This window comes from Zeus faber (assembly GCF_960531495.2).
Source record: "Zeus faber genome assembly, chromosome: 14".
NCBI lineage: Eukaryota > Metazoa > Chordata > Actinopteri > Zeiformes > Zeidae > Zeus > Zeus faber.
Genome location: NC_137200.1, coordinates 30,369,198 through 30,396,668, shown reverse-complemented (window position 1 = coordinate 30,396,668; position 27,471 = coordinate 30,369,198). Strand labels below are relative to the sequence as shown.

General features: G+C 46.8%; 2 protein-coding genes across 2 annotated transcripts in view; one reads left to right on the top strand and one right to left on the bottom strand.

Annotated features, from left to right (window-relative positions):
- Window positions 1–1,154: 1,154 nt before the first annotated feature.
- LOC307240036 (endonuclease domain-containing 1 protein) lies at window positions 1,155–2,592 on the top strand (the record flags this gene model as incomplete). The annotated part of the gene is made up of 2 exons (XM_080013611.1): window positions 1,155–1,460; window positions 1,984–2,592. The coding sequence occupies 2 exons, from the start codon at window positions 1,155–1,157 to the stop codon at window positions 2,590–2,592; spliced, it is 915 nt and encodes a 304-aa protein (XP_079869737.1).
- Window positions 2,593–13,935: 11,343 nt separating this feature from the next.
- The window catches only part of nlgn2b (neuroligin 2b), a gene marked incomplete at both ends in the record, with an annotated part of 45,746 nt that continues 32,210 nt past the window's right edge, over window positions 13,936–27,471 (bottom strand). Inside the window, 5 exons of the mRNA XM_080014374.1 lie at window positions 13,936–14,866; window positions 16,826–17,192; window positions 17,314–17,479; window positions 17,794–18,059; window positions 19,960–20,145. Of these exons, the coding sequence (XP_079870500.1) occupies window positions 13,936–14,866; window positions 16,826–17,192; window positions 17,314–17,479; window positions 17,794–18,059; window positions 19,960–20,145 (1,916 nt within the window). The remainder of the gene's footprint in view (window positions 14,867–16,825; window positions 17,193–17,313; window positions 17,480–17,793; window positions 18,060–19,959; window positions 20,146–27,471) is intronic.

The following is a 27,471-nucleotide window of genomic DNA, read 5'->3' as shown; positions in this document are numbered from 1 at the left end:
ATGACTTTACTATTCATTAACAAATTCTAAAAACAAGTAGGGGTTGGCAGCTTGGGTGACAATCCCTCATGTGTAAAGGTTGTTTGTGCATAGTTCATAAATTGATGTTGAATTTGTGATTACTATTAATAATCCTATAGTAATTATAACAATTATATATATATATATATATATACATATATATATATATATATATATATATATATATATATATATATATATATATATACCTTTGTTCTTACCATTACTTTCCTAACTATTACGGTTTCTCTTTTTTTTTTTTTATTACACATGAGCCATACCCACTGCCCTGGCATCGTGTCACATGGCTCTTTGTTTCTGACAGTGAGATTAGACAAAGTTTTACATTTTACGTCTGGGTGCAGGAGCCAGGGAGGCCACAGTGAGCCTAGGGAAATGAGTGTGGTTTACACAAACAATGAAAGTCAAATTGGAAAATACTCTTTCAAAATCCAAAACGGTCATCGGGGATGAGGGGTCTGCAAGAAGGACGGACACAAAGAAAGCAGAAGGCCTATATAATAAACTGCAGGATCAACAACACAGCAACATTTGGATAAATGACTATGGATAAAAAAAATTAAAAACATTGGCAAGAGAAATAGGAGAAAATGTACAATAATCAATAACCATAAAAATAAACAATAAACTTCACACATTGGACTCACAAGTGAACATAGTCAGCTGTACAAGTGCTACTCCTGTTAACTTCTGTGTGTATGTGTGATACATTTTACATATATTGTACAATATATATTACATATGTATTGTACATATATTTTATTGTATTGTATTTGTATTTTTAATTTCACTTTTTAATTCATTTTCAATTTCCTGAATTCCTTGAATTTATCAGATTTAAAAAATAAAGTGTTATAAAGTGTTATAAAGTGTATGGGATCAAACACTTCAAATAGTGTTTGATATTTGATATTCAAATAGTTTCTGCATTTGCAACAATGGGATCTTCAGTGTTTAACAGGAGAGAGAGCGATGTCATATCTGACTCATCCAGCCCCGGTCACCGCACGGCGCACGCTTTGCCTATCTCCTCCGTCCCGTTTAAATTCCCCCAGAGAAGCTTCCCCGTCTTCAGTCTGTCGCAGACGTCGTGGACATAATAAGTCGGTGCCATGTTCCGCTGGGGGCCCCGCGCGTCGCTGGCTCTGTCTCTGTTCTGCCTGGTGCCTCCGTCCTCCGGCACGGTGGTGCTGGACTTCAACCACGTGGAGCGGTGCAAGGACTCCCTGTACATGGGGACGCCGCCGCGGGGCATCGTGGACACCGCCATGAAGAGGATCTGCCAGCGCTACGCCGACAAACCCCGATACGTCACCTTGTACGACCCCCGCAAGCGCATCCCCGTGTACTCTGCGTACACCTTCAAGAAGACGGAGGGAGACCGGCGCGTGGACTACCCCTGGATGTACGAGCCGCAGGTCAGGACGGAGCCGCCCTCTGCTTTCAGACAGGATTCCACCCGAACCGACCGCTTGTGCACGATTGCACAAGCTGCAGCCAGAACGCACGTTTCCCACGGCTGCATTGTTCTGCAACGTGGACACGTCTTCGCTTCTTTATTCATGCGCCACAATAATCCCAATTGGACCCTGAGTTGTATCACACTCATATGATCTGGATTGGGGTTGGGGTGGGGGGTTCAGGCTGCACAGCTTACAGCCAGAATAGATATTTGACATCACGGGAGGTATCTTCATTTCTTAATTCTTTATTCATTTATTATAATGATCCCAAGAGGACCCTGAGTTGTATAATACCATTATACTATATACAGTACACTTATATAGCTGGTGTTCCAAACTGGTGTCTGCGGCCTTCTCGGGTCCTTGGAGGTAAATAGTAATGTTGTCTGCGATAATGATGTTTGGGAATCAGTTTGGGAACCTTGTTGTAAACGATACCGTAAACAACACATCACATGTGGTCTCCATCTCTCCTCAGCTGGCAGAAGTCGATGGGAACGGCAACATGCTGCCCTTCCCCACCGGCTACCTGCACATGAAGTTTGAGGACAGCCAGGCCGTCCTGGACGACTACTCGGACGTGGTTCTGTACGAGCGAGGCCACCTCAACCCCGACCAGCACCAGTCGGACCCGCACGACCGCGCCGCCACCTACACCCTGACCAACATCGTGCCGGAGATCAGGGAGTTCAACATCGGGGCCTGGCGCGAGTACGAGGAGCGCATCCGGATACGCCTCAACAACTTCTGCCGCGGCACGGCCTTCATCGTCACCGGCGTCACCACCACCGGCAACATGATCCGCCGCAACAACCAGGACCGCGTGGCCATCCCCGAGGACGTGTGGTCGGCGTACTGCTGCACCGACTACGACCGCAACGCCCCCCACAACGTCCGCATCCGCTTCCCTTCCCAGGCCGCCCTGGCCAAGAACGCCAAGGGAGGCAGCAGCGTCAACGAGATGTCGGTGCAGGATCTGGAGAATTTCCTGAAGAACCGCATGGAGGTGGACCAGAACTTCCAGCTCTTCTATGACAACTGCATCTCGCCCTCACCTCTCCCTCTGTACCTCCACCACACCATCTGAGAGCTGCACCGCTCCACCACCTCCTCCACCACCTTGAGAGATCGTCCCCAGGGCGTATGCACGTCCATTCGACCTCTGAAAGACGTCTCCAGTTTTACAGAACATCCCCAGGTCTTAAAGTGTATTAAAAAATCCCAAATGTGAATAAGTGAGGTCTTCATTTCCAGGCAAACATTTTGGTTGGTGTTACTTATTTATTCCGTCGTGTCAAAATCAATTTCTGATGTCATGAAACCCTAAAACCACCTCATACCTTCATACTGACGCACCTGCAGAGAGAAATCCCAGAAAACCCTTTTCCTTAAATCGTACTTCCTTCCACTCAGTTCTGCAGAAAAAGCATCCACCCTTCAGCAAACATATTGTGCAATACTCAGTAGGAGAGAAGATTTGTCCAAAATTCTGTCTTAAATCTCATTCAAAATGTGTCTTTAAAAGTTTCTTGAAAAGTTTTCAGTTTGACTCTTTAACAGCACGGCTCTATTTGCCTTCACAGGCTATTTTCAAGTTATGGGATGTACAGCATGAAGGTTAAGGACTATAAAAAACCCCAGATAAACCCCATATAGTTCTACATATAATATATATATATATATATATATATATATATATATATATAAAAACTGTTGCCTGCCTAAAAATGTAGGATTCCATGTCTTTTGCCGCCAACCTTACAAAAAAAAGGGCTTGGTCAGTTTGTAACATGAAAATAAAAGGTTGAAGAATTTTAAATATTTTATTAAAGTGACATAAAGTGACATTCCCTTTTCATCCTTGGCTCTCTTAATAAAATGAAATGACTCATGAACTTTCAATTTGTGTGTGGTCAGTAATCTTTCAGCTGTGACTCAAATATAAAGATCATTTGAAATGGTGATTTGGTTGCCTGGCTTTCTTGTTCCTTTCCTAATTTTCTTCCTTGTGTAATATTTTGCGACGGGCATTATGTGTAAGTTATGCAGTTACAATCAGCACCGCGGTGACAATGAGCTCCTGTACCTCTGCTTATCTGACAGCTTACAGGCATTTTTGTATGTAAAGCTGTGGTCGACCAAGTACTTTGCTTACTATGAACATATGAATACACATTTTGTGTTTGATGTCGTTGTATAATTGGGGCAAACTGACGGCCATCATTTGTCAATGGAAGCAACCACGGATGTAACGGAGCAAAGCAGATGAATCCTCTTAAAATTAAAAGAGCCCATAAATATTTATAATCAAACCTCATAGGCCAATACAAATCCTACAGGACAATCGGATATGACTGACAAATACAGAGGGAAAAAAAATAAAAAAAGAAGTCATTCCTTTCAACACTGCAATGTAGTAAACGTTTAAAACACACGAATGAAATGTACTCAAGTGACAAAAATAAAGGTACATTCAGGGCAGCTGCCTTTATGTCCGTGCATTCCTGCCAGAGAAAATGGAAACAGAATATAGAGGAGCACATGCACAACACCAATACATTAAATGACTTTTTATTAAAAAAAGTGACAGATAAATAAAGTAACAAATATGAGATTTTTTTTTACAAAATAGTCTTAAGGATTACCGCTTTAAGAAGGACATGTTGTTGTAACTGTACCTGGCTCGTATTAAAAACCTCCTTGTAACATATAGAATATGGGAGAATAAAAGGGAGAATATTTGACTTAAAGTTAAGTATAATGTCTCCTTAAATTGAAATATTCAATGTACTACAAAATACTAACACCTGACAATACAAAGAAAGAAAAGAACATGAGCAGAAAACTTATATAGAAGACTCACACTGCCATCTAGTGGAGAATAATGCATATACATATCCCTGATTGTCTAAATCTACTGTATCTATCTATCTATCTATCTGTCTGTCTATCTATCTGTCTGTCTGTATATCTATCTATCTATCTATCTGTCTGTCTATCTATCTGTCTGTCTGTCTATCTATCTGTCTGTCTATCTGTCTGTCTATCTATCTATCTGTCTGTCTATCTATCTATCTATCTATCTGTCTGTCTATCTATCTATCTGTCTGTCTATCTATCTGTCTGTCTGTCTGTCTATCTGTCTGCTTATCTGTCTATCTATCTATCTATCTATCTATCTATCTATCTGTCTGTCTGTCTATCTGTCTGTCTATCCATCATTCCTCCATCTGTCTATAAATAAATAAATGAATCTGTTATTTCAAAAAATCCATTGAACCATCTATTATTCTCAACCATCGATTGTTTATTTAACAACCTGAATGTAACCACAGGTAGTTTGATTGTAACTTGACTATCAGAACAGAACCCAATCAACTACACCCAAACACATACTAGAAATTGTGTGAGGTCTGACACCGTGCAGCTTTTAATGTCATAGGTCAGAGGATTTGAAGAAATTAAACAGGACATATAAATATTTACAGAACAGCCTGACGTCCACTCCCGCTCTAAGGTTGAACAGCCCAACTTTACTGTTTTTATTGAAACCGAAGCAGCTCAAGTCCTGTATATAACCTGAAGAGGTACAAAGGTAAGTGGTAAACTGCTGGAGGTTAAAAAAAGAAAAGGTGGAAGTTACCAAAAACGGAAAGATAATGTACATTTCAGAGTTAAAAAAAACCCCAACCTTTTTCAGGGAACAGGTCCCGGGTTCACAGCTTCCAGATGCTCTGCAGCAAAGGAAGCAAAGGAAGCCTTGGAATTTGATGCAAACAGTTCCATACCCTCCTGTCTGTATAAAAGCAGTGTCGAACTATGCCCGCTACTATTAAAGCCTCCCAAGCACTACTTGGACAATACTGCACCGCAGGAAGTAGTGCTACTGCACTGCAGGAAGTAGTACTGCGTTTCCTCAGTTGGTGACCGTAGCCGAGCTGCAGCGGCTGCCAGGCCTTCGTCACAACAGGCCGAAGGAAACCAAAACTCTCTCTTTGAATTTCAAATCCAAATTCTGTCTGGGTGCCACGCTCCACAAGATAAATACAGCTCAAGCAAAATCACACTGTTTTTATTTTCAGAGAGTTCTCTGTTTGCCATTTCCCAGACCTCGCATTTCTTTTTTATTCTTTTCGTTTTGTGCGGAGACGCAGAGCGGGAGGGAGATCGCCCTCCCTCCAAAATGCACCACACCGTCCTGATCCGCGGTGCAACGTCCCTGAGCTGGGTTTAAAATATTTGCTTCATACAAGTTGAAACTAACGACAACAAACAGATGCTAAGTCTAAACACGGGAGCAGCGGCGCGGGAGGCGGCGCCTGAGCGGAGGAGAGGAAAAGCAGCTCCGCTCCGCTTCCCTGAATCCGGTTCTCGTGGAACACGACGAGTCCAGAACGACAACGTGTTGCGGAAATGTACGTGATGCTTAACTGGCAGCAGGAAATGAACCGCACCCAGCTTTGTCGCCCGGTCTGCATTTGAGGCCTTTATTTGTCCACGTCGACCACGCCCCCCGCCTTTGTTAGAGGCTCAGTTTTTATTTGAGCACCTGTTTATATTTGAGAAAATAGGGTATGTCGCCATCACAATGGCCAGAAAAAAAAGCAATTAAACGAAGGAAGAGCGACAGGCCATTATAAGCCCTTAAGTGTAGGTCTTTACTTTAAGGAAATTGCAAAGAAATCCATGAGTGAGCACAGCTTCCTTACTGGCCCCTGGCCCCTGGAACCTGGAGGGAGCTCTGACGACACCTCAACACAACCAGAGGACGAGGGTGTGAGAGTCAACGGCTCCGAGCACGGCGCAACACTGCTCCCAGCAGGTAAGCAGAGAAGCCTTGGAGCTGCAGGCCGGACAGGTGGAGTGGCGGTGAGACAGCCGTGTCTAAGATGTCAGAACAGGAAAGAGACTCTTGCAAGGGCCCCGGAGCCCTGCCTGCTGACGAGGCGCTTTTACGGACCGACGAATCAAAATCAACGATCTGAAATCTCGGCTTCGTCAGGCAGGGTCTTCGTGCGCCGTGGAGTAGGCGACAGGAGGCTTCCCCAGCGGGCGGCACCAGCTGTGGAACACAGAGGAGGAAGCCAGGCGGTTTGGGGCAAGGGACCTCGGGTCAGACCACCGGAAGGGGCCACGGACCAGGGCGGCACCCGGCGAGGAAAGGCTGCCGGCCGGGGATCGTGGTGGGAAACAGGTATGTCCACCGGCCATGGCTGGAAACGTGGAGGAACCAAGCTGGGCCAGATCAGCAATCAAGGTGTTAGTCACAAAGACAGAGAGGACACGCCCTTCCCAAGGGGAGGACACGCCCTTCCCGAGGGGAGGACACGCCCTTCCCCAGAGGAGGACACGCCCTTCCCCAGAGGAGGACACGCCCTTCCCGAGGGGAGGACACGCCCTTCCCGAGGGGAGGACACACCCTTCCCCAGAGGAGGACACGCCCTTCCCGAGGGGAGGACACGCCCTTCCCCAGAGGAGGACACGCCCTTCCCGAGGACACGCCCTTGTCCTTGCTACTGGTTCATTGAAGATTTCTCCCCAATTCCACCGTGAAAATTCAACATATATGAAAGAACATACAAACACCTTGTTAGCTTCACATAAAATAATTGCATGCACTGCATGTGGATTAACATTTCACTCAATAAAAGACAGTTGGGTGTGGGTTGACTGGGGGTTGGGTGTGGGTTGACTGGGGGTTGGGTGTGGGTTGGCTGGGGGTTGGGTGTGGGTTGACTGGGGGTTGGGTGTGGGTTGACTGGGGGTTGGGTGTGGGTTGGCTGGGGGTTGGGTGTGGGTTGGCTGGGGGTTGGGTGTGGGTTGACTGGGGGTTGGGTGTGGGTTGGGTGTGGGTTGGCTGGGGGTTGGCTGGGGGTTGGGTGTGGGTTGGCTGGGGGTTGACTGGGGGTTGGGTGTGGGTTGGCTGGGGTTTGGCTGGGAGTTGGGTGTGGGTTGGCTGGGGGTTGGCTGGGGGTTGGGTGTGGGTTGGCTGGGGGTTGGGTGTGGGTTGGCTGGGGGTTGGGTGTGGGTTGGCTGGGGGTTGGCTGGGGGTTGGGTGTGGGTTGGCTGGGGGTTGGGTGTGGGTTGGCTGGGGGTTGGGTGTGGGTTGGCTGGGGGTGGGCTGGGGGTTGACTGGGGGTTGGGTGTGGGTTGGCTGGGGGTTGGGTGTGGGTTGGCTGGGGGTTGGCTGGGGGTTGGCTGGGGGTTGGGTGTGGGTTGGCTGGGGGTTGGCTGGGGGTTGGCTGGGGGTTGGCTGGGGGTTGGGTGTGGGTTGGCTGGGGGTTGGGTGTGGGTTGGCTGGGGGTTGGCTGGGGGTTGGGTGTGGGTTGGCTGGGGGTTGGCTGGGGGTTGGCTGGGGGTTGGGTGTGGGTTGGCTGGGGGTTGGCTGGGGGTTGGGTGTGGGTTGGGTGTGGGTTGGCTGGGGGTCGGGTGTGGGTTGGCTGGGGGTTGGGTGTGGGTTGGCTGGGGGTTGGCTGGGGGTTGGGTGTGGGTTGGGTGTGGGTTGGCTGGGGGTCGGGTGTGGGTTGGCTGGGGGTTGGGTGTGGGTTGGCTGGGGGTTGGCTGCGCGCTACAAGGAGGGAAACAGACTTTGGCTCTTCCTTGAAACCATTTGCATCCTCTCCCGACGATTCACATCTTATATTCAAGTCCTTCTGGACCGGTTCACGCTGCACTCACGCAGAAACAGAGCTTGCGCTCGCTGCCTCACGCGAGCGCAGTCCGACTGGGCCTTCAAAATAAAAGTCCCCCCCAAATTAAGCAATGTATAAATACATGACGACAACTTAAATCAATACTCAATTACTCTCACAAAAGTAAACACAAAAAAGAAACGGCCCCCGAGGTCAACGCCATGAGACTGGGAGAGCCACAGGCTCTTCCCTGGATCCAGAGTCAGCCACTTGCGGAGCGAGCAGTGACCTCGTGAGCCTCGTCCAAAATGGCCACCACAGCATTTTTCCGCACCGTGCGATATCCTCTGGTCTTGGGGGGAATTTCCCAACAATATTTAATTTCCAATCGTAGAAAAGAAAAAAGTGTTTTTGGCTTTTATATCTGCAAACGGGACATTCGACTGTGTAGATTTCAATAAAAAACGGAAAAATGGAGACTTTTGACCGGTAGTGTGTGCAGATTAAATAAACCATGTCAGGAAATAAACCAGTTTTCAAGCCAAAGTGTAATTTGCCAAAAATATGACTATGATTGGCAGACAACGCCCTGGTTGGTACTAGGAACAAACAAATAGCACCGTGAGGACGCCCTCCCTGTCAAAGCGATACAACTGTCCGTTATGAATGGGTTTGGGTATAGATTAAAGATTTATTTGCATTCAAGTTGTCCAAACCATCTCCAAATTGCCTCGTATCACAGTAAGGCTTGGTGTCAGTAAGTGGTTTCTGTTTTAATGAACATTTCCTCCTTTAAATGTTCCCGTGGCTGAACTGACGACTGACGATATTGTTTTCACGCAGGAAAGGTTCTCACGTGGGGATGTTGGCTGTTCACACTGTGGTCTTAAAGTGGTAATCCCTGGTGATGTTTTGTTGAAAAGAATCCCATGTCTGGTGTTTAATTAGATGGCACTTTATAAGAAACAGCCATTCAATATATTCACATGATGCATTGTGTGTGCCTATGTGCTCCTCTGTGTCCTGTTTGCGCTCTCGGCGGCGGGGTCCACCACGCCTTTCCAAGCAACGACGCAAAGATTGGGCACACGCAAGAAGTGTAGCTAACTGTGATCTCTAAACTGTTGACCTCAAACACCCACAAAAAATGACAGCCCCCTTAGACCTCAAGTAACCAAGAAAACAAACAAACAAGCAAACAAACAAATCGATCGATCAATGAAAGAAAGTTTTAGGGCGAAGATGATCAAACTGTTGAAAAAATGAAACGTTCTCATGAAATTCAGGCTCCTGTAGCATAATCCACCCGACACGGATGGTGTTATGGATTTGGACTTTAAACATCTGGATGATTGGTGCTGCTACCTTTTCGAAAAATAAATAAATAAATATAAATCGAGAAAAAAAATAAAAATAAAAAAATCACATAACATGGACTTGACATCACACGTTGCAAAAAAGAATGACATGAGGGTCCAACAATCATTTAGTTTAAGATTTTTTTTTAATGTTTTCATTTCAGATACACAACATACAGTGTGTAATAGCCTCTATTTGAAATAGAAATATTGACTTTCAGTCTTTCAAACCCTTCTGGTCGTTAAGATTTCTCACAGTACCTCAAGCTTCAAGCAGTTACTGAATCAGACTAAATAAAAATAGAGACAAACAGGTGCAAGCCTTTATTTTCAAATCCAGCATTAAACATTAGAATAAGAATATATAATCCTCGTAGTGATTTTTTTTTTTATATAGTTTTTTTTTATATATCAAGCCAACATCAAGTCAACATCAACTGTAAGTGTAAACATGTGTTTGGTGAGTGTGCTTCCGTATTTTGTTGCCCCCCCCCCCCCCCCCCCCCAAACAAATGCCAAAAAAAAGAGTTTGTTCCCCGACGTTTATTTGAAATCTTGGGCCGATTCAAAGAGTCGCTTCAAAAATCTAAAAGACTGAGAGGATGCACGGGAAGAGAAAAGGAACCACGACTGTTAATTTAAAAGTCTGAGATGAGACACAAAAAAAAAAGAAAAAGGTTTACAAACCCAACGCTTCCCAGCGGGGGGCCCCGCTGCTCGGGGGGCCCCGCTGCACGGGAAGGAGCAGACAGCTTCACACAACAACCGCCAACGCTGCAGCAGGTTAAGAGACCTGGACTCGTTCTGCTCCTCTGCCACCACTCCTGCACATACCTGCACATACCTGCACATACCTGCACATACCTGCACATACCTGCACATACCTGCTTCCTGTTTTCTTGTGTCGCTGATGTATCTTTGGCTCTTTAACCAAGGAAAAAGGATTTTTTTGCTTCAAGCTGCCTTCACGCAGGAGGCGGGAAATCCGGGGTTCAGAAAGTACAGTTCCACTCCGGGATTTTGAGTGGACCGGACCACGGTGCACGGCCGGAGCAAAAACGTGGCAGGACTTGAACTTTCTGAGCCCGGAATGACCCAGCTCTGCCTCCAAGATGGTCGTCCATGCGGGTTCTGCTTTTCTTATCGATTCCGCTCGTGTCGTCCATTTGCATTTGGGGTTCTATGCATTTAGATCTGAAGTCTAAACTTGTTGTTGTGTTGACCTGGAGCAGGCTGCCATGTCTGTTGTCTCTCCAGTTGCAGCTGAGAGTTCCTGTCACCCGTTGGAAAACGCCCGTCGACACGACAGAAGAAGAGTAAAAAAAAAAGCTTAAGTCGTTTTGTATGAACTTGCACCTGTTGTCACAAAGGAAAGAAAAAATATATATTTGGCCAATCACTCAAAACAAAACAATAAACATAATATTTACAAATTCTACTTTGTTCTCTGACACTTAAAAAATGTACAGTTTGTCTGTTTTAAGTGTGGCTTTTTTCTTTTTGTTCCCCACTCTCGCTGTCTCTCTCTCTCTGTCTCTCTCTCTCTCTGTCTCTCTCTCTGTCTCTCTCTCACTCGCTCTCTCTCTCACTCTCTGTCTCTCTCTCTGTCTCTCTCTCACTCGCTCTCTCTCTCACTCTGTCTCTCTCTCTCTCACTCTCTCTCTGTCTCTCTCTCTCTCTCTCTCTCTCTCTCTCTCTCTCTGTCTCTCTCTCTGTCTCACTCTCTGTCTCACTCTCTGTCTCTCTCTCTCTCTCACTCTCTCTCTGTCTCTCTCGCTCTCTCTGTCTCTCTCTCTCTGTCTCACTCTCTGTCTCACTCTCTCTCTCTCTCTCTCTCTCTCTGTCCGGTCTCTCTGGCGTGAGGGATGGCAGTCTGGTTGGAGATCGGGGTGTCCAGGTACCGAACAGGGTTTTCGGACGGTCGTTGGTGCATGGTACGTAAAGTAAAGTCTGTTTTGTTGTTGTTGTTGTTGTTGTTTTTTTAAACCCAGGGTTCGTTGTTTTTCGTCTTTTTTTTTTTTTTTTTTTTTAAGAGTGCATCGAGGACTATTTGCTCGTCTTCGATTCGTCGCCTTTGTGAACACCTTCCTCCCCCGGGGGTCGTCCCACTGGTTCTGGTTGTGGTGGGTTGGCGGGTGGAGCTGGAGTTGGGGGGGGGGGGGGGTGCATCCGGGGGGGTGGGGTAGATTTGTGTCCAGAGTTCCTAATAACCGTCCCGTCCCTGTGTTCAATTGTGCGAAGTATCCCAAAACACGCTTAACCTGTCCTCCGGTTGTCCTCGCCGATTCCGTACAGTTTCTCCCGCCCGACGGAGGAGGAGCATGGGGGTGCAAGGGAGGGAGGGAGGGAGGGAGGGGTGGAGGTCGAAACGATGAAAGAGCCGATTGAAACGATAAAGAGTCAGCCAGTCTCCAAACACTTGAAGCACATAGTTAATGTCACTCAAAGACATAAAACCTTAGTAAAGGAGAATAAAATTTCTATTCATTTTTAACATATAGACTATTCATGTAAAGTACTCTTTCTTTTTTTTTTTTTTTTTACAACTAAAAAAAGTGCTATCTTCAGGTGAGATCGAGAGACAAAGACTGTGCAAACCTCACAGTTGCGAAGGTAAGAGAGAAAAAAGAAAAACTAAAACCCAAAAAAAAAGAAATGGGTGGAGAAGGAGGCGCTCGCCAGTCTTTTATGGATAGGGGTTGTTTTTGCGGCAAAGCCTCGGTGTAAGGAAATAAAACAAAAGGAAATATTCGCTCCTGTTGTTATGATCCAAGTTTTACACAATAATCATCCTTTTAATACCTTAACACCCTTTTTTAAAGTACCACAAAGTGCAGCTCATATCGAGAAAAAGGAAAGCCTTCCCGAGGAAATCAATGAAACAAGGCAAAATATTCAAACAAAAAAATCTAAATGAATGGAAAAAATACAACTTCTCCATCCACGCTCGAAGAAAAATCATGCAAATATCCCAGAAAGCAAACGAGTTAAAAAAATCAGATTTTTCTCTTTTTTCGTTTCTTTTTTCTTTTTTTTACAAGGATATATTGAATCTGATTTCCCATCCACAGTGCAACGCTGAGCGGAACTTAAAAAGAAGAAAACCCCAAAGAGAGATCAAAAAGAAAGATGAAGGGGTTGGCACTTTTCATGATAGTAAATCCTTTTGTAAGATAGACTCAGGACGGTCCTCTCCAGGTGGTCCATTGGACCTCCGGCCAGAGAGAATTGTTATCACAGTACTTGGCACCAAGAATGCTGGTAAAAAGGAGATATCAGAATATCGCTTTTTTTTTTTTTTCATTCATATCCTTACAATTTATCAATAATACATAATTTACATTTTGTTCTTGTATAAAAGACTCCAAAAAAAAAGTCTAGAAAAGGAGTCTAGAGAGGATGTGGGAAAGAGGAGCTGCGAGGGCGGATGAGAGAACGGAAAAAATGGAAGGAAGAAGAAAAAAGAAGAGTTGAACAAAGGATGCAGAGAGGAATAGGGAGAGAGAGAGAAAAGGCGATGGACACAAATGGAGCTTGGGAGGCGGAGACAGAGAGGCCTCCAAAAGGCAGCCTGGATTCCAGGTTGCATTCCGGTTCAGCCATTCACCGCACAGCCCCGCGCTTAAAGGCCCAATCTGGAGGAGCTCCTGACGTGTCATCACTCACAGACGCAAATGGGTCGCTGATGGGAAAATAAGGACGCTAACGATCCCACCAGAACACACACGACTCAAAACAATGGTCTTAGCTGCTTTGTATAGAAATAATAGGTGGTAAATGAAGTTTGTTTTTAAAATACATTCAGTTCTCCTACTTGGTTATTTACAGTGGTAGCGACAGACCACGTGACATGAATTCACCGGCGGGGCGACCCTGGCGACGCACAGCGCCAAACTCCCATTCCAGACTGGGCCTTTAAAGCTGCAATTTGCAAGTTTCAAGAAATCACTGCTTAGCTCATGGGAGTCGGTTTTCATGGTCATAATATGTTGTCTCTGACAACATTACTCGCTAATCCATATCCTCTTCGTAAAATGATGCATGAAAGATGAATATACAGTATATATTCCATGTTAAACACAGATTTACACTGACACAACACGTTCTAAGCAACCAAGCGACACACACTTTGCCCTGAAGCTCCTGAAGGGAAGAGCTCAAAGCTTAAAGCTGTTCTTCTGGTGTCACAGCACCGGAGCATTGTGGTGGGTCCCACGGTGACGGAGGTTCTCATTCAATCTCTTGATTTACCGGTCAATTTGGGAGGTATAGTACAACTTAAAATTTACAAATTGCAGCTATATTCGAGGGGGAATGAAGGGAGACAAAGAACGAAAGAGAGAGGGAGACACGGTGGAAAACAAGAGGGTGGCGATGGCGGCACAAGAAGCAGGAGAAGAAGCGGAGCAGTGTGTGGTGCGCTTGGTGTGTTGCCCACTCCTATACGCGGGTGGTGGAGTGTTGGTGCGGCAGGGCATTGTTGCTGTGGCTGGGGACGGGCGTGGTGGACGGGGCGGGCACCGGGGGGTATGTGTTGAAGGGATGGAGAGGCTGCATGCCGCTGATGGTGCTGGGGATCATGGTGATGGTGTTGGCCGTCATTAGCGGCACGTCCTCGGGGGCCCGGCGCAGCGCCAGCGTGTAGTCCGGGGGACACACGGGAGGGCGCAGAGGATCCAGGTCGCCGTGGATGCTGCGAGACGGCAGCGGGGTGCCGTGCTCCAGCTCCACCCGCTGCTGCTTCATCTGCAGCGACATTAGCTCCTCCTCCTGGCTAAGCGCCAGGTCGTTGTGTGGCGGAGACCCCACCACGCCCATGCCCACGCCCATGCCCATGCCCATGGCCGTGCCGCGCTGCGGGGACAGCCGGCGGTGGCGTCGCTGCAGGAGTTCGTGGCGCTTGTCCCGCTTGTAGTAGAGCGCTGCGAAGGCCAGCACGTTGAGGAAGAGGAGCGAGGCGCCCACCGCCACCGTCACGCTCAGCTCCGTGGAGTAGTCCCTGGTCTCGCCCGGGAAGGGGGGGAAGCGGGGCCGCTCGGAGGCATCGGGATCCGGATCGGGGGCGTAGGTGGAGATCACGGGGTGTCGGGTGGAGCGGACCCCGGGGCCCTTCCAGCGGTTGGTGCTGCCGGGGGGCTGCGGGGATGTGATGGGGTTGGTGATCTCTCTGCGGAGGCTGTGGAGGTGCGGCACCAGCTCCAGCCAAAAGGCCACCTTGTTGGCCCGGTAGTTGTCCCTGACACGAGGCTTGAGGCCGATGTGCAGGTACTGCTTGTCCTTGGAGCTGAACTTGGTCCAGATAACCTCCTCAAAGCGGTTGGGCTTGGTGTGGATGAACTTGGTGTCCTGAGGAACCGGTAGGTTCGGATCCCTGAAAGGCGGAGACAGATTGTATTGTGAGGTCCTTACACGCTTTCATCTCAGACACGTTCACCCGCCTTATGACGTAAGTGCGTGTTTTGCTACAACAACTACATTTTCCCATACAGAGGCCGTCATGTGATTGCAGCACAGTGTGTCAGTGTGCAGGAATCTCTTCCTACTGAGTTGACAGCTCTCATTTCACATGTTTCATTGAATTAGGGCCCTTGACCACCCCAGATGGCCCAAGACTAATTCTGGCATCCAAGAACCACTTCCCTCCACCTCTTCTCTCAAAACGAATCAGCTAATCCAGACCTATACTTTGCTGACAAGGCATCTGTACTCATACTCTGACTTCTGCCGCAACATCCCACCAGCAGTTCAGAAACCTGGAAACACAAGCAAGTGATTTGGCCGGTCAGTAGCACTCACATAAGACACAATATGCTAGATACTGTACATGAAGGGTTTGTTGTTGTTCCACCCTAAGACCCTAAGAGTACCGCGTTATAAGAGTATTATACCACGTCATCTAATGACACTCACTTCTGATTGGCCGGCGGGAATTCCTTTAAATGGTATATCGGGACCTCAAACTTGTTTGTTGGTTGCTTTGCATGGTTGTTGACTGTTCTAAATCAATGCTTATGATCTTTCAAATATCATGTATCAACAATATCAACTGTCCTAGCCAACCACAGACTAAACTACGACAAAAAGTTGCCTTTGAGCTAATTAGAGGCGAACCACATGAGCCAGTATTAGGAGAGTTCACGTCGTTTCACCGTATCCTATTTTTCAAGCATCCTTTCAAAACACCGCTTCACGGGATTTCAAATCTGTGTCCGTGGCGATATGGTAAGGGGAAGGGCAGCTCTCCCCGCCCTCCAGGAAAGAAGCTGGCGCTGACCCACCGGCCCTCTCTGCTGCGAGGATCTCCTCGCTCAGGCACGCAGCAAAACATGTTGTCAGGTGCAGGTCTTCTCTAAGGAAATCGATGTATATTTATGGACCAATTTGTTGATGTTTTTTGTATTTTTTCATTTCACTTCTTCTTCTCTATGAACTTGTGCCGTTAAAGCCTCGTGCCAGAAGACCAGAAACATGAGAAATAGAACCGGATTTCACAAATTCTGTTGCATCGCTAAATGAGACGGGCAGCTCTCCGCTGACCCTGAGCTCCCTGTGTGGATGATATTGATGACTAAGGCATGTTCCTCAACAAATATCTTCATCTCTTCAATTATTTGTCTTGTAAATACAATTTGGAATGAAGCACACCGACCCCATGGGGGGTTCGCCTATGCATGTGTACAGATGCTGTACTTTGGAACCCTTATGCAGCTGGAGGAGGTGGTAGGAAGTGGTTACCAAGACAACACAGCCCTTGTTGTTATTTTCAATTATGAAAGTGCAAAATACAAACACAAGCCCCGTTTGGGTCTATTTGGTACGTGGCCACGGCATAATCACCATAATGAATTCTGAGGTGACTCAGAGTTCATTGTCGTGAAACCTTGTGATGAAAGATGTTGCTTTTGTGTGAATTTATTTCGTCTATCGAGACGCCTTGGATGTGCATGAGCACACTTGACAGAATATGCCATTAAAGCGGTTAAAGAAAAGTTTTAATGCTGCATAAAAACATTTCAAAATTATCCCAAAATGACAGCAACTGGAGGTCATACGACTAAGATATGACGCAAAGTAGAGGGGTATAAAAGATTTGTAAGTACAATTTACTGATATGATTGAAGCTACATTGAACTGCATTTCACATTGTGCCAATTTACTATATTTTTTCTTTGAGATTTTTAATTTAGTTCAAATTTCAGTATCAACCCGTCACTATGACCTGAATAGTTGTTTTAAACATTTTGTTGTTCAGTTCATTAGGCATTTAGACACCACTCAGCGTGTCTCTGTAATAGAGACAAACCCTAACCCTAGTTTATTGTTTACTAACCCGGTCTTTGCAAAGTTAGTCCAGTAGGTCATGACTACAGCACTCAGCATCACATCATTTTTGGAAAAGTTACAGGGAAACAGGTCACTGGCTCCAACCATGGGCACCCCGAACACGTAGGGGATTTCATCGCCGTGGGCCGCGTCAGCCCACTCTGGCCGCGCTTCGGTCTGGCAGTGGTGGTGGAAGGTATAAAAGTAGACAGGTGACTGGAACTCTGCGTGCAGTTTGGCCGTGGCCACAGCTGGGGCCACCCACTGGTGATCGGTGAATAGCGCCAGGAGGTTCTTTCTACGCATGTCACTGTTGTCCCTGTCAGCCCAGTCTGTGTACATGAACTTGATAGTCTCCCTCAGGATATCTTTACCTATATACAGAGGACAGAGAAAAGGAAAGTGCAGAATGAGTTTCTGGGATAGTAAGTGTACTGGGCCAAAGTACCGCATGTAAAATGAATGGATGCATATCTGAAGACACAAGGATCTGACCATCTGGATATCCATAGAGATTGAGATAGAGATTGTCCACAAAGTTGGATATGATGAAGTCGAACGTGGCCGCCGATATTCCGTCCTCTTCTTCACTGTCATCCACAAATTTAAGGCCCTCTCCCTGGTTGACTCCCAGCAAAATGTCATAGTTCAAGAACTCCCCCTGGTGGCACAGTACACAGGTTGTCACGACATGTTTCTGCTTCATTATTTTCTAACCGAAACCTTTTTTTTTTCTCCATCATTGGGAGTCAACCTGATGGACAAGCATCAGAATCTTTTAAATTGAGATAATCTTTTAAATCCAGTATTGAGAGATCAGCTTCAGCCGACTGCCACGCACCAAGCTGCAATCCGTAGCGCACCGGGGCAATCACCATCATGTTCTTTGGCGACTGCGGTAGCCCGGGTGTGCGGCAGTCGACAAATTTAAAAGATTCTATTGCCCCGGTCCCATGGTTACCCTTTAACAATCACCTGCTGCATGAGGATCTCTGGGTCATCTGGGACCACGTCCCCATCCACCACGGGTCCCAAGGCAATGTGGTAGCGTGCAGGCTGGATATCCTGGTCCACCAGCTCCCGGAAGCTCTTCTTCCTCAGGCAGTCGACCAGCTCGCCCATGTCCCTCAAAGTACAGCCTACTTTCTTGGCCAGGAGCTTGGTGTACATGAGGGGTCGGTAGTTGACTGACCAGCTGGAGATTGCAGAGCCACTCTGGGCGATGGCCCTCTGGAACAGACCTGGAAATATCGGGGCCAGCCAAAGGTAAGATAAATAAAAATAGGATGAGTATGAGCCATTTCAAGAAAAAGCCCGCAATGGCTCGCACACTTTCACTCCAGTTTAAACCGTTTTTTTTTCTCCTTTTCTGACACACTTGTGCTAGCAGCTGAGTAGGCCTTCGAGGCGATCCAGAGTGAATTCTTTAAATAATGCATATGTTGGAAGAGGAGGAGAGATTTATGCGGTATTACATATGGACTAAGCTGCATTCCCAGCTACCTCGTCGCGCTACGGAGCCCGGGAAAATCTCTGTAACCATTAACGCAAAATGCACCGGTCCAATCAAGGACGACAACAGATGGCAGCCCCAAACCAAGCGGTGACAGCTCCGAGTGCGGCGATGGATGCGAGCGCTGGCCGTGGTGAATGACGGCGTGAGGGAGGAAGGGTGAGAGGGTGCGGGAGAACATACTGCTGCACTGTTATGTAAAGTGGTTTGTTGTCCCTCGGTTTTATCTGCAGATTTTGTCATTAATAATTAACCCCCTCTCCCCATATTGGGCATGCACCCCTCCCCGGCTTCTCTCCCTCTGAAATCAATTAAGAATCCCCAAAGCTGCGACTCCGGCTCCAGCGTCTCATCTCTCTCCTCCTCGCAGCTGCATCCTCGCGTCCACATTTTCTTACGGGCTCGTTTTATACCTGCCACACAGCGCAGCTCCCATCTATTAGGGCGAATAACTGCAACCGTGAACACAGAATAAGCTTTATAATCACCAGGCAGACCATCCTCCTGAAGAACATTGGTAAATTAACAAGTTTATGAATGCACTATTTTTAAGTGATCTTTGGCGTCATATATACGAAAAGTGTGACCGTGGGGACCATGAATATAACTTGAAAATGACATTTTTGTCAATCAATTGTGTTGAGACGATGGGAACGACGGTGGACGTTGATACGAGGGGATGATTTGCTCTTCGTATTTGCGATGGACTGTTGGCTTGACCTGCTTTTCAACAGCCGTGTTTCCGCTTCGCAGGGTCAATATAACTCTTGGATGTGGCCGCTTATCACACGAGAGCAGCTGACGCGCGCTCACGTGACCACAGCCGCGTTTTGAACAAACTGGATCGCTGAACGACGCGTTCTAATCTTAAACGAAATCTTCTTGGGCCTGAAAAAGAATGGGACTTGTTTCGTTTCAGAATAATGTAAAGTATACCCAACTACTGCGTATCCCAGTACCCAGCAGCATGTCAGTGGGATTAGCAGGTGGAACGCGTGCACAGGAAAGCAACAGCCTTGGCATGTGTTTTGTTCAACTTTCGACGTCCTTGACCTACAAATGTGTATCTTTGGATATAAATCCATCAGTATTCTGTGACTGAGCGTTGTCTTTACCCCCCAGGGATGCGGGGGGGGGGGGGGGGGGTGGTAGCATCCTTGGTCTGAAGGATATCAGCTTTAATAGAATACTCGGAATTCCGAGTAAAGGACAAAGCTCTCATGCACCACGTGCACTTTTCCAACTATGTTGAAGGATTAGCCTCCAAACATCTGGCAGGTGCTTTAGAGGACGCGGCCGCTCCTTCACAGAATTAAAGCACAATACATTTTCACGGGTTTTCAACGTGAACAGGTGGGTTCATACGACCGAGGAGCAGGTCTGACATTGTTCAGTCCTGGGTCTCTCCCTCCCTCCCTCTCTCTCTGTCTCTGTCTCTCTCTCTCTCTTTTGGGGTTTGCTCAAGCCAGAACTGTTCCGGGAACGTTCCCACAAATCAACCCACGGCACCTCCACCGTTTCACCGTGCAAGGATTTACAGCGAAGCACATATTGCAAAAGATAATCCCGAGTCATTTCAACTCACGATAAGAAGAAAGTAAAGATAATTAAAGGAGTCCTCTCCGTACCCTCGGAGTGGTGGGAGAGGATCAGCAGGTTGACGCACGAGGAACCCGCTCCGGACCCGAAGATGGTGATCCGCTCGGGGTCTCCTCCGAAGTGGCCGATGTTCTCGTTGAGCCAGCGCAGCGCCTGGATCTGGTCCAGGAGGCCGTAGTTCCCCTTGGCCGACTGGTCCCCCGTGCTCAGAAACCCTGGAGAGAGGCAGAGCGTTTGAGAACCGCTTTGTGTTTGTTTATAGGGGATGACTATGGGTGCCATCATATGACATGTCCACACAGGAGGAACAGTCATTCGTATGTGGATGTTATGAGCATTGATGAGAACAGCAAGAACAGTCCACAAAGTTCAGAAATGTGCATTCTTTTCCAACAATGCACCTCAAAGACAACGTGTTTACCCCGATGCCTCATTTCATACCATGACCCTCACATAAAACGGACAAACCGACGATTATTTTAGTTATTTCTATGACAATTCATCGTCTGCAGGGATTTGACGTCTGCGACGTCCCAAATTCCGGGCAGTTCACTTCTCATTAATCCCAGGGGAGCTTTTCAAGTTCGTCAATCTTGGCTTTATGTGACACGCGGTGGTGATCTGCCGGAGCTGACCTGCTCCCCCCTGGTCATGAGAGCGTCTCCACCCGACGAGGCCCAGCCAACCACGTCGCCCGCTTCACTTGCCTGGCAACTGTCCAGCGCTTCAGGCAAAATTATATGGACATACACACACACACACACACACACACACACCCCCACACACACACACACACACACACACACACACACACACACACACACACACACACACACACACAGATACGCACTCACAAAAGCACTTGTACACACACACACACTTAAGTTCCGGCCTTTGCAAACACCCAAATGCATGCGTACACACATGCATGCACTGGTGCATGCGCTCACCCTCCCCACACTCCATATGTGAGCTGCAGCATGTGAGCTCAGGGCAGCGTTGCCTCTCCTTAATCCCTGTGATAGTCATGTTTAAAGAGGGAAATGTGTTTATCAAACAGCGATGAAGATAAAAGAAACAATTTTCTTCTCGTTCTCTTTCGGTATTTATTCTCTTTCTGATTTTCCTCCATCTGCTGAGTTTAGGCTTCCTGCTGACTTTAGCGCTGAGAGAAGCAGTTTACTGGGTCCGTCTCATGCATATTCAACGCTCGCTTTAGGTAACGGCTGCAGAGCCGTGAAGAGAGTCTCCGACCCCCGAGCTAAAATACCAGCTGAGGAGAAGGACGTGGATGGACGACAAATGGAGTTGGACATGTTGGCAGGTACTGTATGTTGGTATGATCACAGCCAGAAAGTATTTTGCTGCGTGGAAAGTCAGGGGCACTCTGAAGCACTTTCAACTCCACCGGGGTAATATCATCTACTCTCATCTTTTCTAATGTCATTACTTCTATTTCAATCCATTCTATTATAATCTAATCTAATCTCATCCATTCTAATGCAATCTAATATAACTTCTATGTATCTATATATACTATGCATTAAAATCAACGTTCATATATCCATACTCTATTAAAAATAGTGATATTTGGCGTGTACACATACACAGTATATTTGACAGATCCATGTCTGTGGGGTGGGCTGGTAATCTGGCACACCGGGCCCGGCCACCTTGGGGCCGATATAATAAAAAATAAAAATAGACAACACAACACCCAACACGCCCAATCACATCTCTTACGAGTGGAGACTGTTCCAGTCACTCTCATACACCTCAACCCCCCCACTCCCACTGGGCCGTCATGTCATCGCTATAGGAGGACTCAATAAAGACCAAACACAAAACATGCAGGCAATGCTGTGTCTATAGTTGGGATTTTGAGATTGGGATATTTCGTGGTACAGTGGTACCTCGACTTAGGACTGTAATTGGTTCGATAAGAACGGTCGTACGTTAAAACAGTCGTACGTTAAAACAGTCGTATGTCCAAGCAATTTTTCCATATGAATGATGACATCATGAAGGATGAAAATAAACAAAATACACAGAAAAAACACAGTAAATATGAAAAAAACATCCATAAGCCACCAACTACCTGCACACACCATGTAGGTCATCCACTGACTGACTGCTGACTGGCTGCCGACTGACTGCTGACTGACTGCTGACTGACTGCTGACTGACTGACTGCTGACTGGCTGCCGACTGACTGACTGCTGACTGACCGTTGACTGACCGCTGATTGACTGACTGCTGACTGACTGCTGACTGACTGGCTGCCGACTGACTGCTGACCGACTGACCGCTGACTGGCTGCCAACACACCAGCTGCACATTTCCACGGTGGTATCTTGGATCAGTCGGTTGCAAGTTGATACACATGTTGGCGCCTCTGGCTGCTGGTATCTTGGATTAGTGGTCAGTAGAACAGTCCTAAGTCCAGGTATCACTGTATATACTTGGGATTTTTTTTCATTGTTTGACAGATTTGTTATGTACAGAGTGTATACAAATATGTTTTAAACTCTCGACATTGAATTGTTTTAGAAACGACACACCCTACTGGTTGGAGAACCCTGATATAACAAGGGTAATAAACAGATGAAGCAGTGGTAAATAGACGGACGTAAAAAAGAGCCACCGTTGTTGTATACATGTAATGAACCGTTCACTGAAGCAAAAGTGAAGTCGCCGTTTTAAGCAAAACCAGCAATTTGCCGGAGCAGATGTTGCAATTTTGGATTTACGCGCCGTCTCCTGCAGCTTTCCCTCCTCGGAAGCTCCGCTCCTTTTAAAATGAGCAAAACCAGGATCACAAGTAATGTTGCTGATCATGCATGAGAGGTGGAAAACCTTGAGATGATTTTTAATAAGATCATCTACATTGTGCAAACCCCTGTTCCCTAAAAAAGCTGTCGATATTCTACCGTGTGCTGTTCTACACAATAGAATTAACTTATGTCAGATGTTTTGAAACTAACTAATAACTAAAGGTTAACGACTGTTTAGAATTCAAATCCGGTGCCGGGCCTCAGACCTTTTCAATAATTGAATAATATAAGTCAAATAATATCTCATCCATTTCAATCGCTGACTATCAGACAGAGAGCCAACGTACACAATGTTTATTTCACTGTTTTCTCTGCAGATTTTGCCCCCTCTTGTTTTTCAGAAATGTCATATTGAGCTTGACCTTGAGCTTTCTGATCTCTCCAGGAGAATTTCCACAAATGCAAAAGCCATGAAAATGATTTTTACCTATAATTTGATCAAAATGCTAGGGTAAGGGTAACTTCTAGGTTAATCTTAGCAATCTAACGGCAATTCATTATAGCTATCACCAGCCAGCCAGCCATTGAGCCCATGAACCTGTTATTATCATACCAATATGATTCAAATAATATTATAAAAACTTTAATTTAAAAAAATATATTTTTTTATGAATTAATTTGGAGTAAATCGTAATTTCCTCGCAATTTGTTGGCGGGCAAAACTGCGGGGGTCTACGGGCCGCGTGGGGCCCTCAGACCGCAGGTTGGCCACTACTGTTATACCATATATTTGAGGTAGTTCCATAAGTGATTTGATATAGTTTGATATATAGTTTGATATAGCTCCATAAACAGACTTTACTGTTGGAAAGGGTCTCAATTCAAATACAATTTTTTACCAAGCCTGAAAAAGCTGTAATGTAAAAAAGGCAAAGCTTGATAAATGTCAACATTTCCATAATTCTAAGTTCTTCCAGGACGTTAAGTTTAGGACGCTACCTTGGAAACGCAGTCAGACGGAAATCATATTCATACCTTACAAACGGACAAAATTAGCTAAATCGTAACGTTGAATAATGGAAGAGCGCTCCTCTGTTTTGGGTGTGTTCTGTTCAGCACTTTGTGACTGTGTGATGCTCAAAAGTCCTGTGAAGGGAAGTTATTGTGCTAGCAGAGGGACGGTCTGTTTTCAATTATTAACCAACATGAGAACATTTCATGCAGTTGGGCTTCCTGGTGCTTCTCTTTTTGTTTCCCAAGCCTCTGAACGCAGCCGTCTGTTCATTATGAATATTATACATTATATACTTTATACCACAGCAAATATTTGCACTTAAACAAGTGGAATTAATCGCGGTAGATGTTGTTATTATGGCCATCATCCTTAAACGCGTCCTTTTGGCTTGGTTTACATCGCTTTAATTGACGTGCCTCCACTCAGCATGCCTGCATTATTGAAATTCACAGAGTGCCGCTTCATCTCTTTAGCGAGAGTCTGCGTGCGGGGATGTATTCTTTCCATAACATCTGGAATTCAAATGAAATTTGATTACATTTGACTATTATGTTCATGGGAAAACTTTAGTTAAACTCTGAATTTCAATAGTAGGAAACTGTTGAATTCCAAACTAAATTGTAGAATTTGATCAGCATGTTAAAAACCCCCCAAAATAAACAATTTAGTTCGATTCACTGCTGTAAGATGTTTAGGCGAACAAAGATTTGGGCTTCCACTTTGCTATTCCCGTCCAAATGTTCCTGACGTCGGATTGATTCCCGTCAAAAATGACCAGATTACGATTCAGTCACTAAATACTGTTACGCTCACTGACTCATGACGATGTGAACCATAAGCACGACACAGACAATCTGGCACAGAACAAAGGAAAGTGGACTGGTATTTATACTGAGGGACTAAGAAATGACATGGAGGTTAGTTAGTGACATGGCATGAGGAAATGACCAGATGAAAATAAAACATGAAAAAATATATGAATACTGGGAGATCGGGGAGTATTCATGACAGAACCCTCCCTCCTTGACTTCCCAGGCTGGTCCAGATGGTCTCGGAGGAAAGCCGTGGATGAGGGGGGGTTCGAGGATGGTCCGTGTAGGGACCCATGACTTCTCCTCAGATCCGTATCCCTCCCACCTCAGTAGGCGACTGACCGTATAAGCAGGGGACCCATTGATGATCCGGGTGGGCACTGGGGTTCTGGAGGAGGGCTGAAGTGGACTCTTCTGAGTCAGTGTCTTGAGTCGAGAGACATGGAAGTTGGGATGGATGCGGAGAGTGCATTGAAGATGCAGGTGAAGGGTTGATAACATTAGCTATAGGGAATGGCCTTGCAAATCGTGAGGCCAGCTTTCTGGACTGAACCGAGAGGGCTAAGTCCCGCGTAGAGAGCACGACGTCCTGAGCCAGAGTGTAGGTGGGAGAGGTGCGTAGTAGAGTGGCACGGACCAGCAGCTAGGTATGTTGACACTGGCGGATGAAGGTTTGAGCAATTGAGATGCTGGCCTCGCGTTCCTGCCCAGGAAACAGAGGAGGCTGATAGCCCCAGTAACACTGGAATGGACAGAGGCCGGTAGCAGAGCTTGGAAAGGTGTTATGGAAAAATTCTACCCATAACAGTTGTCTGGACCATGAGGTAGGATTCCGTGATCACTGTCTGGCCATGGACTGGGGATGGAAACCTGAAGAGAGGCTGACTGTGGCCTCCAGCAGACTGCAAAACTCAGTCGAGAAATGAGAAGTGAATTGAGGCCCCCTATCAGAGACTATGTCTCTAGGGAGGCTGTGCACTACAAACACTTGATTGAGCATGACCATGGCCATCTCTGACTGTGGGCAATTTAGGCAGCGGAATAAAATGAGCAGCCTTGGAGCCTATCGACCACAGCAAGGATAGTAATTTTACCTTCCCATGCGGGGAGCTCAGTGAAGAAGTCCGCAGAGACATGGGACCACGAACGTGGAATGTGCAGAAGCTGGAGGAGACCAGTTGGGGCTTGATGGGAGTTTGTGTTCTGTGAGCATACAGGACATGTGGCCACAAGCTCCTGGGTGTCCAGATTCATGGATTCCCACCAGAAATGTTGTCGTAGAAGGGAGAAAGTCCTGGCTACCCCTGGATGTCAAGCTAACAGGGAGCAGTGTCTCCACTGCAGAGCCCGACAGTGTGCATCAGCTGGCAAACGGTTATCAGGGCAAGTGCTGGGAGATAAGTGGTTAGAATGAGAGTCCTTTACCTGCTACACCTCCCACATAACCACACCGACTATGCCGGATTGGGGCTGAATCTCGTCTGGCTGTGAAGGATGACACTTAGCTTTGTTAATGCGAGAAAGGGTGTCAGGTTGAATCTTTGATCCCGGGAGAAGGAAAGAGAAAAGTCAAATCAATTTAAAAAATGAGTGCCACCTGGCCTGTTTGGGACTCAGTCGCTTATCTGCACGGATGTATTCAAGGTTCTTGTGGTTAGTCCAGACAATAAACAGTTGCTCTGCTCCCTCAGACCAGTGCCTCCACTGCTCCAACGCATTCTGGACTGCCAACAGCTCCCAGTTCCCAGTGTCATAATTGCACTCTGCAGGGGATAACTTGCGAAAGAAAAAGGCACAGGGGTGAAGTTTTTGCTCAACAGAAGATTTCTGGGAGATTACGGCCCCGAAGCCTCAATCTGGGGCATCCACCTCCACCACAAACTGATGGAGGGGTCAGGCAGGATGAGAATGGGTGACGATCTGAAACGTTTCTTTAGCTCACCGAAGGCCTTGTCTGCTGCAGGTGACCAGAGGAAAGGAGAACTTGGGGAGGTCAATGGTTCTGACTGGTTCTGCCACTAGGCTATAGTTCCGGATGAGCCTTCTGTAGAACTTAGCACACCCGAAGAACTGCTGCAACTTCTTCCTTGAGGTCGGTACTGGCCAGTGGGCGACCGGCTAACCATTGGCTGGGTCCATCTGCACGTTCCCTTCAGCAACCACAAAGCCCAAGAGACCTTGAGAACACGAAATTCGCACTTCTCGGCCTTTACGAAGAGCTTGTTCTCCAGAAACCTCTGGAGAACACACTTGACATGGCGGATGTGCTCTTGCTCAGATCTGGAGAAGATAAGGATATTATCCAGGTTGACAAAAAAATACATTAATAAAGTCATTAAAAACATCATTCACCATGTCCTGGAAGACTACAGGAGCGTAAGTGAGACCAAAGGGTATGACCAGGTACTCATGATGTCCCCTGGGGGTGTTGAAAGCCCTTTCCATTCGTCTCCCTCCTTGATACGGACCAGATGATGAGCGGTCCAGAGATCCAGCTGGGTGAAAATGGTTGCCCCCTGCAGGAGTTTGAAAGCAGAAGATATGAGTGGAAGGGGTACCTGTTCTTAGCGTTCTAATGTTTACACCACGGTACTAGATGCAGGGTCGCAGTGATTTTTCCTTCTTCCCTGCAAAGAAGTCCGGCTGGAGATTAAGCTGGTCGAATAATACCTCCCGCAAATGACTCTTGGACGTACGCCTTCGTCTCGGGGATGGACCAGGAGTATAGTCCGCCTCGGGGGCATAGAACCAGGAACAAGCTCAATATACACACACATACCTCATAACACCTCTGTGGCAGTTTGGCCTGCCACAGAGGTGTCAGGGCCCTCAAACAAAGAGAAACAGACGATGGGGTTGAAACACACAAGTTCATTGTAGCGAGTGGGCTAGGTAGAACAAGCCCCGAGGCAGATAGACAACATGTCATGACAGGGCCTC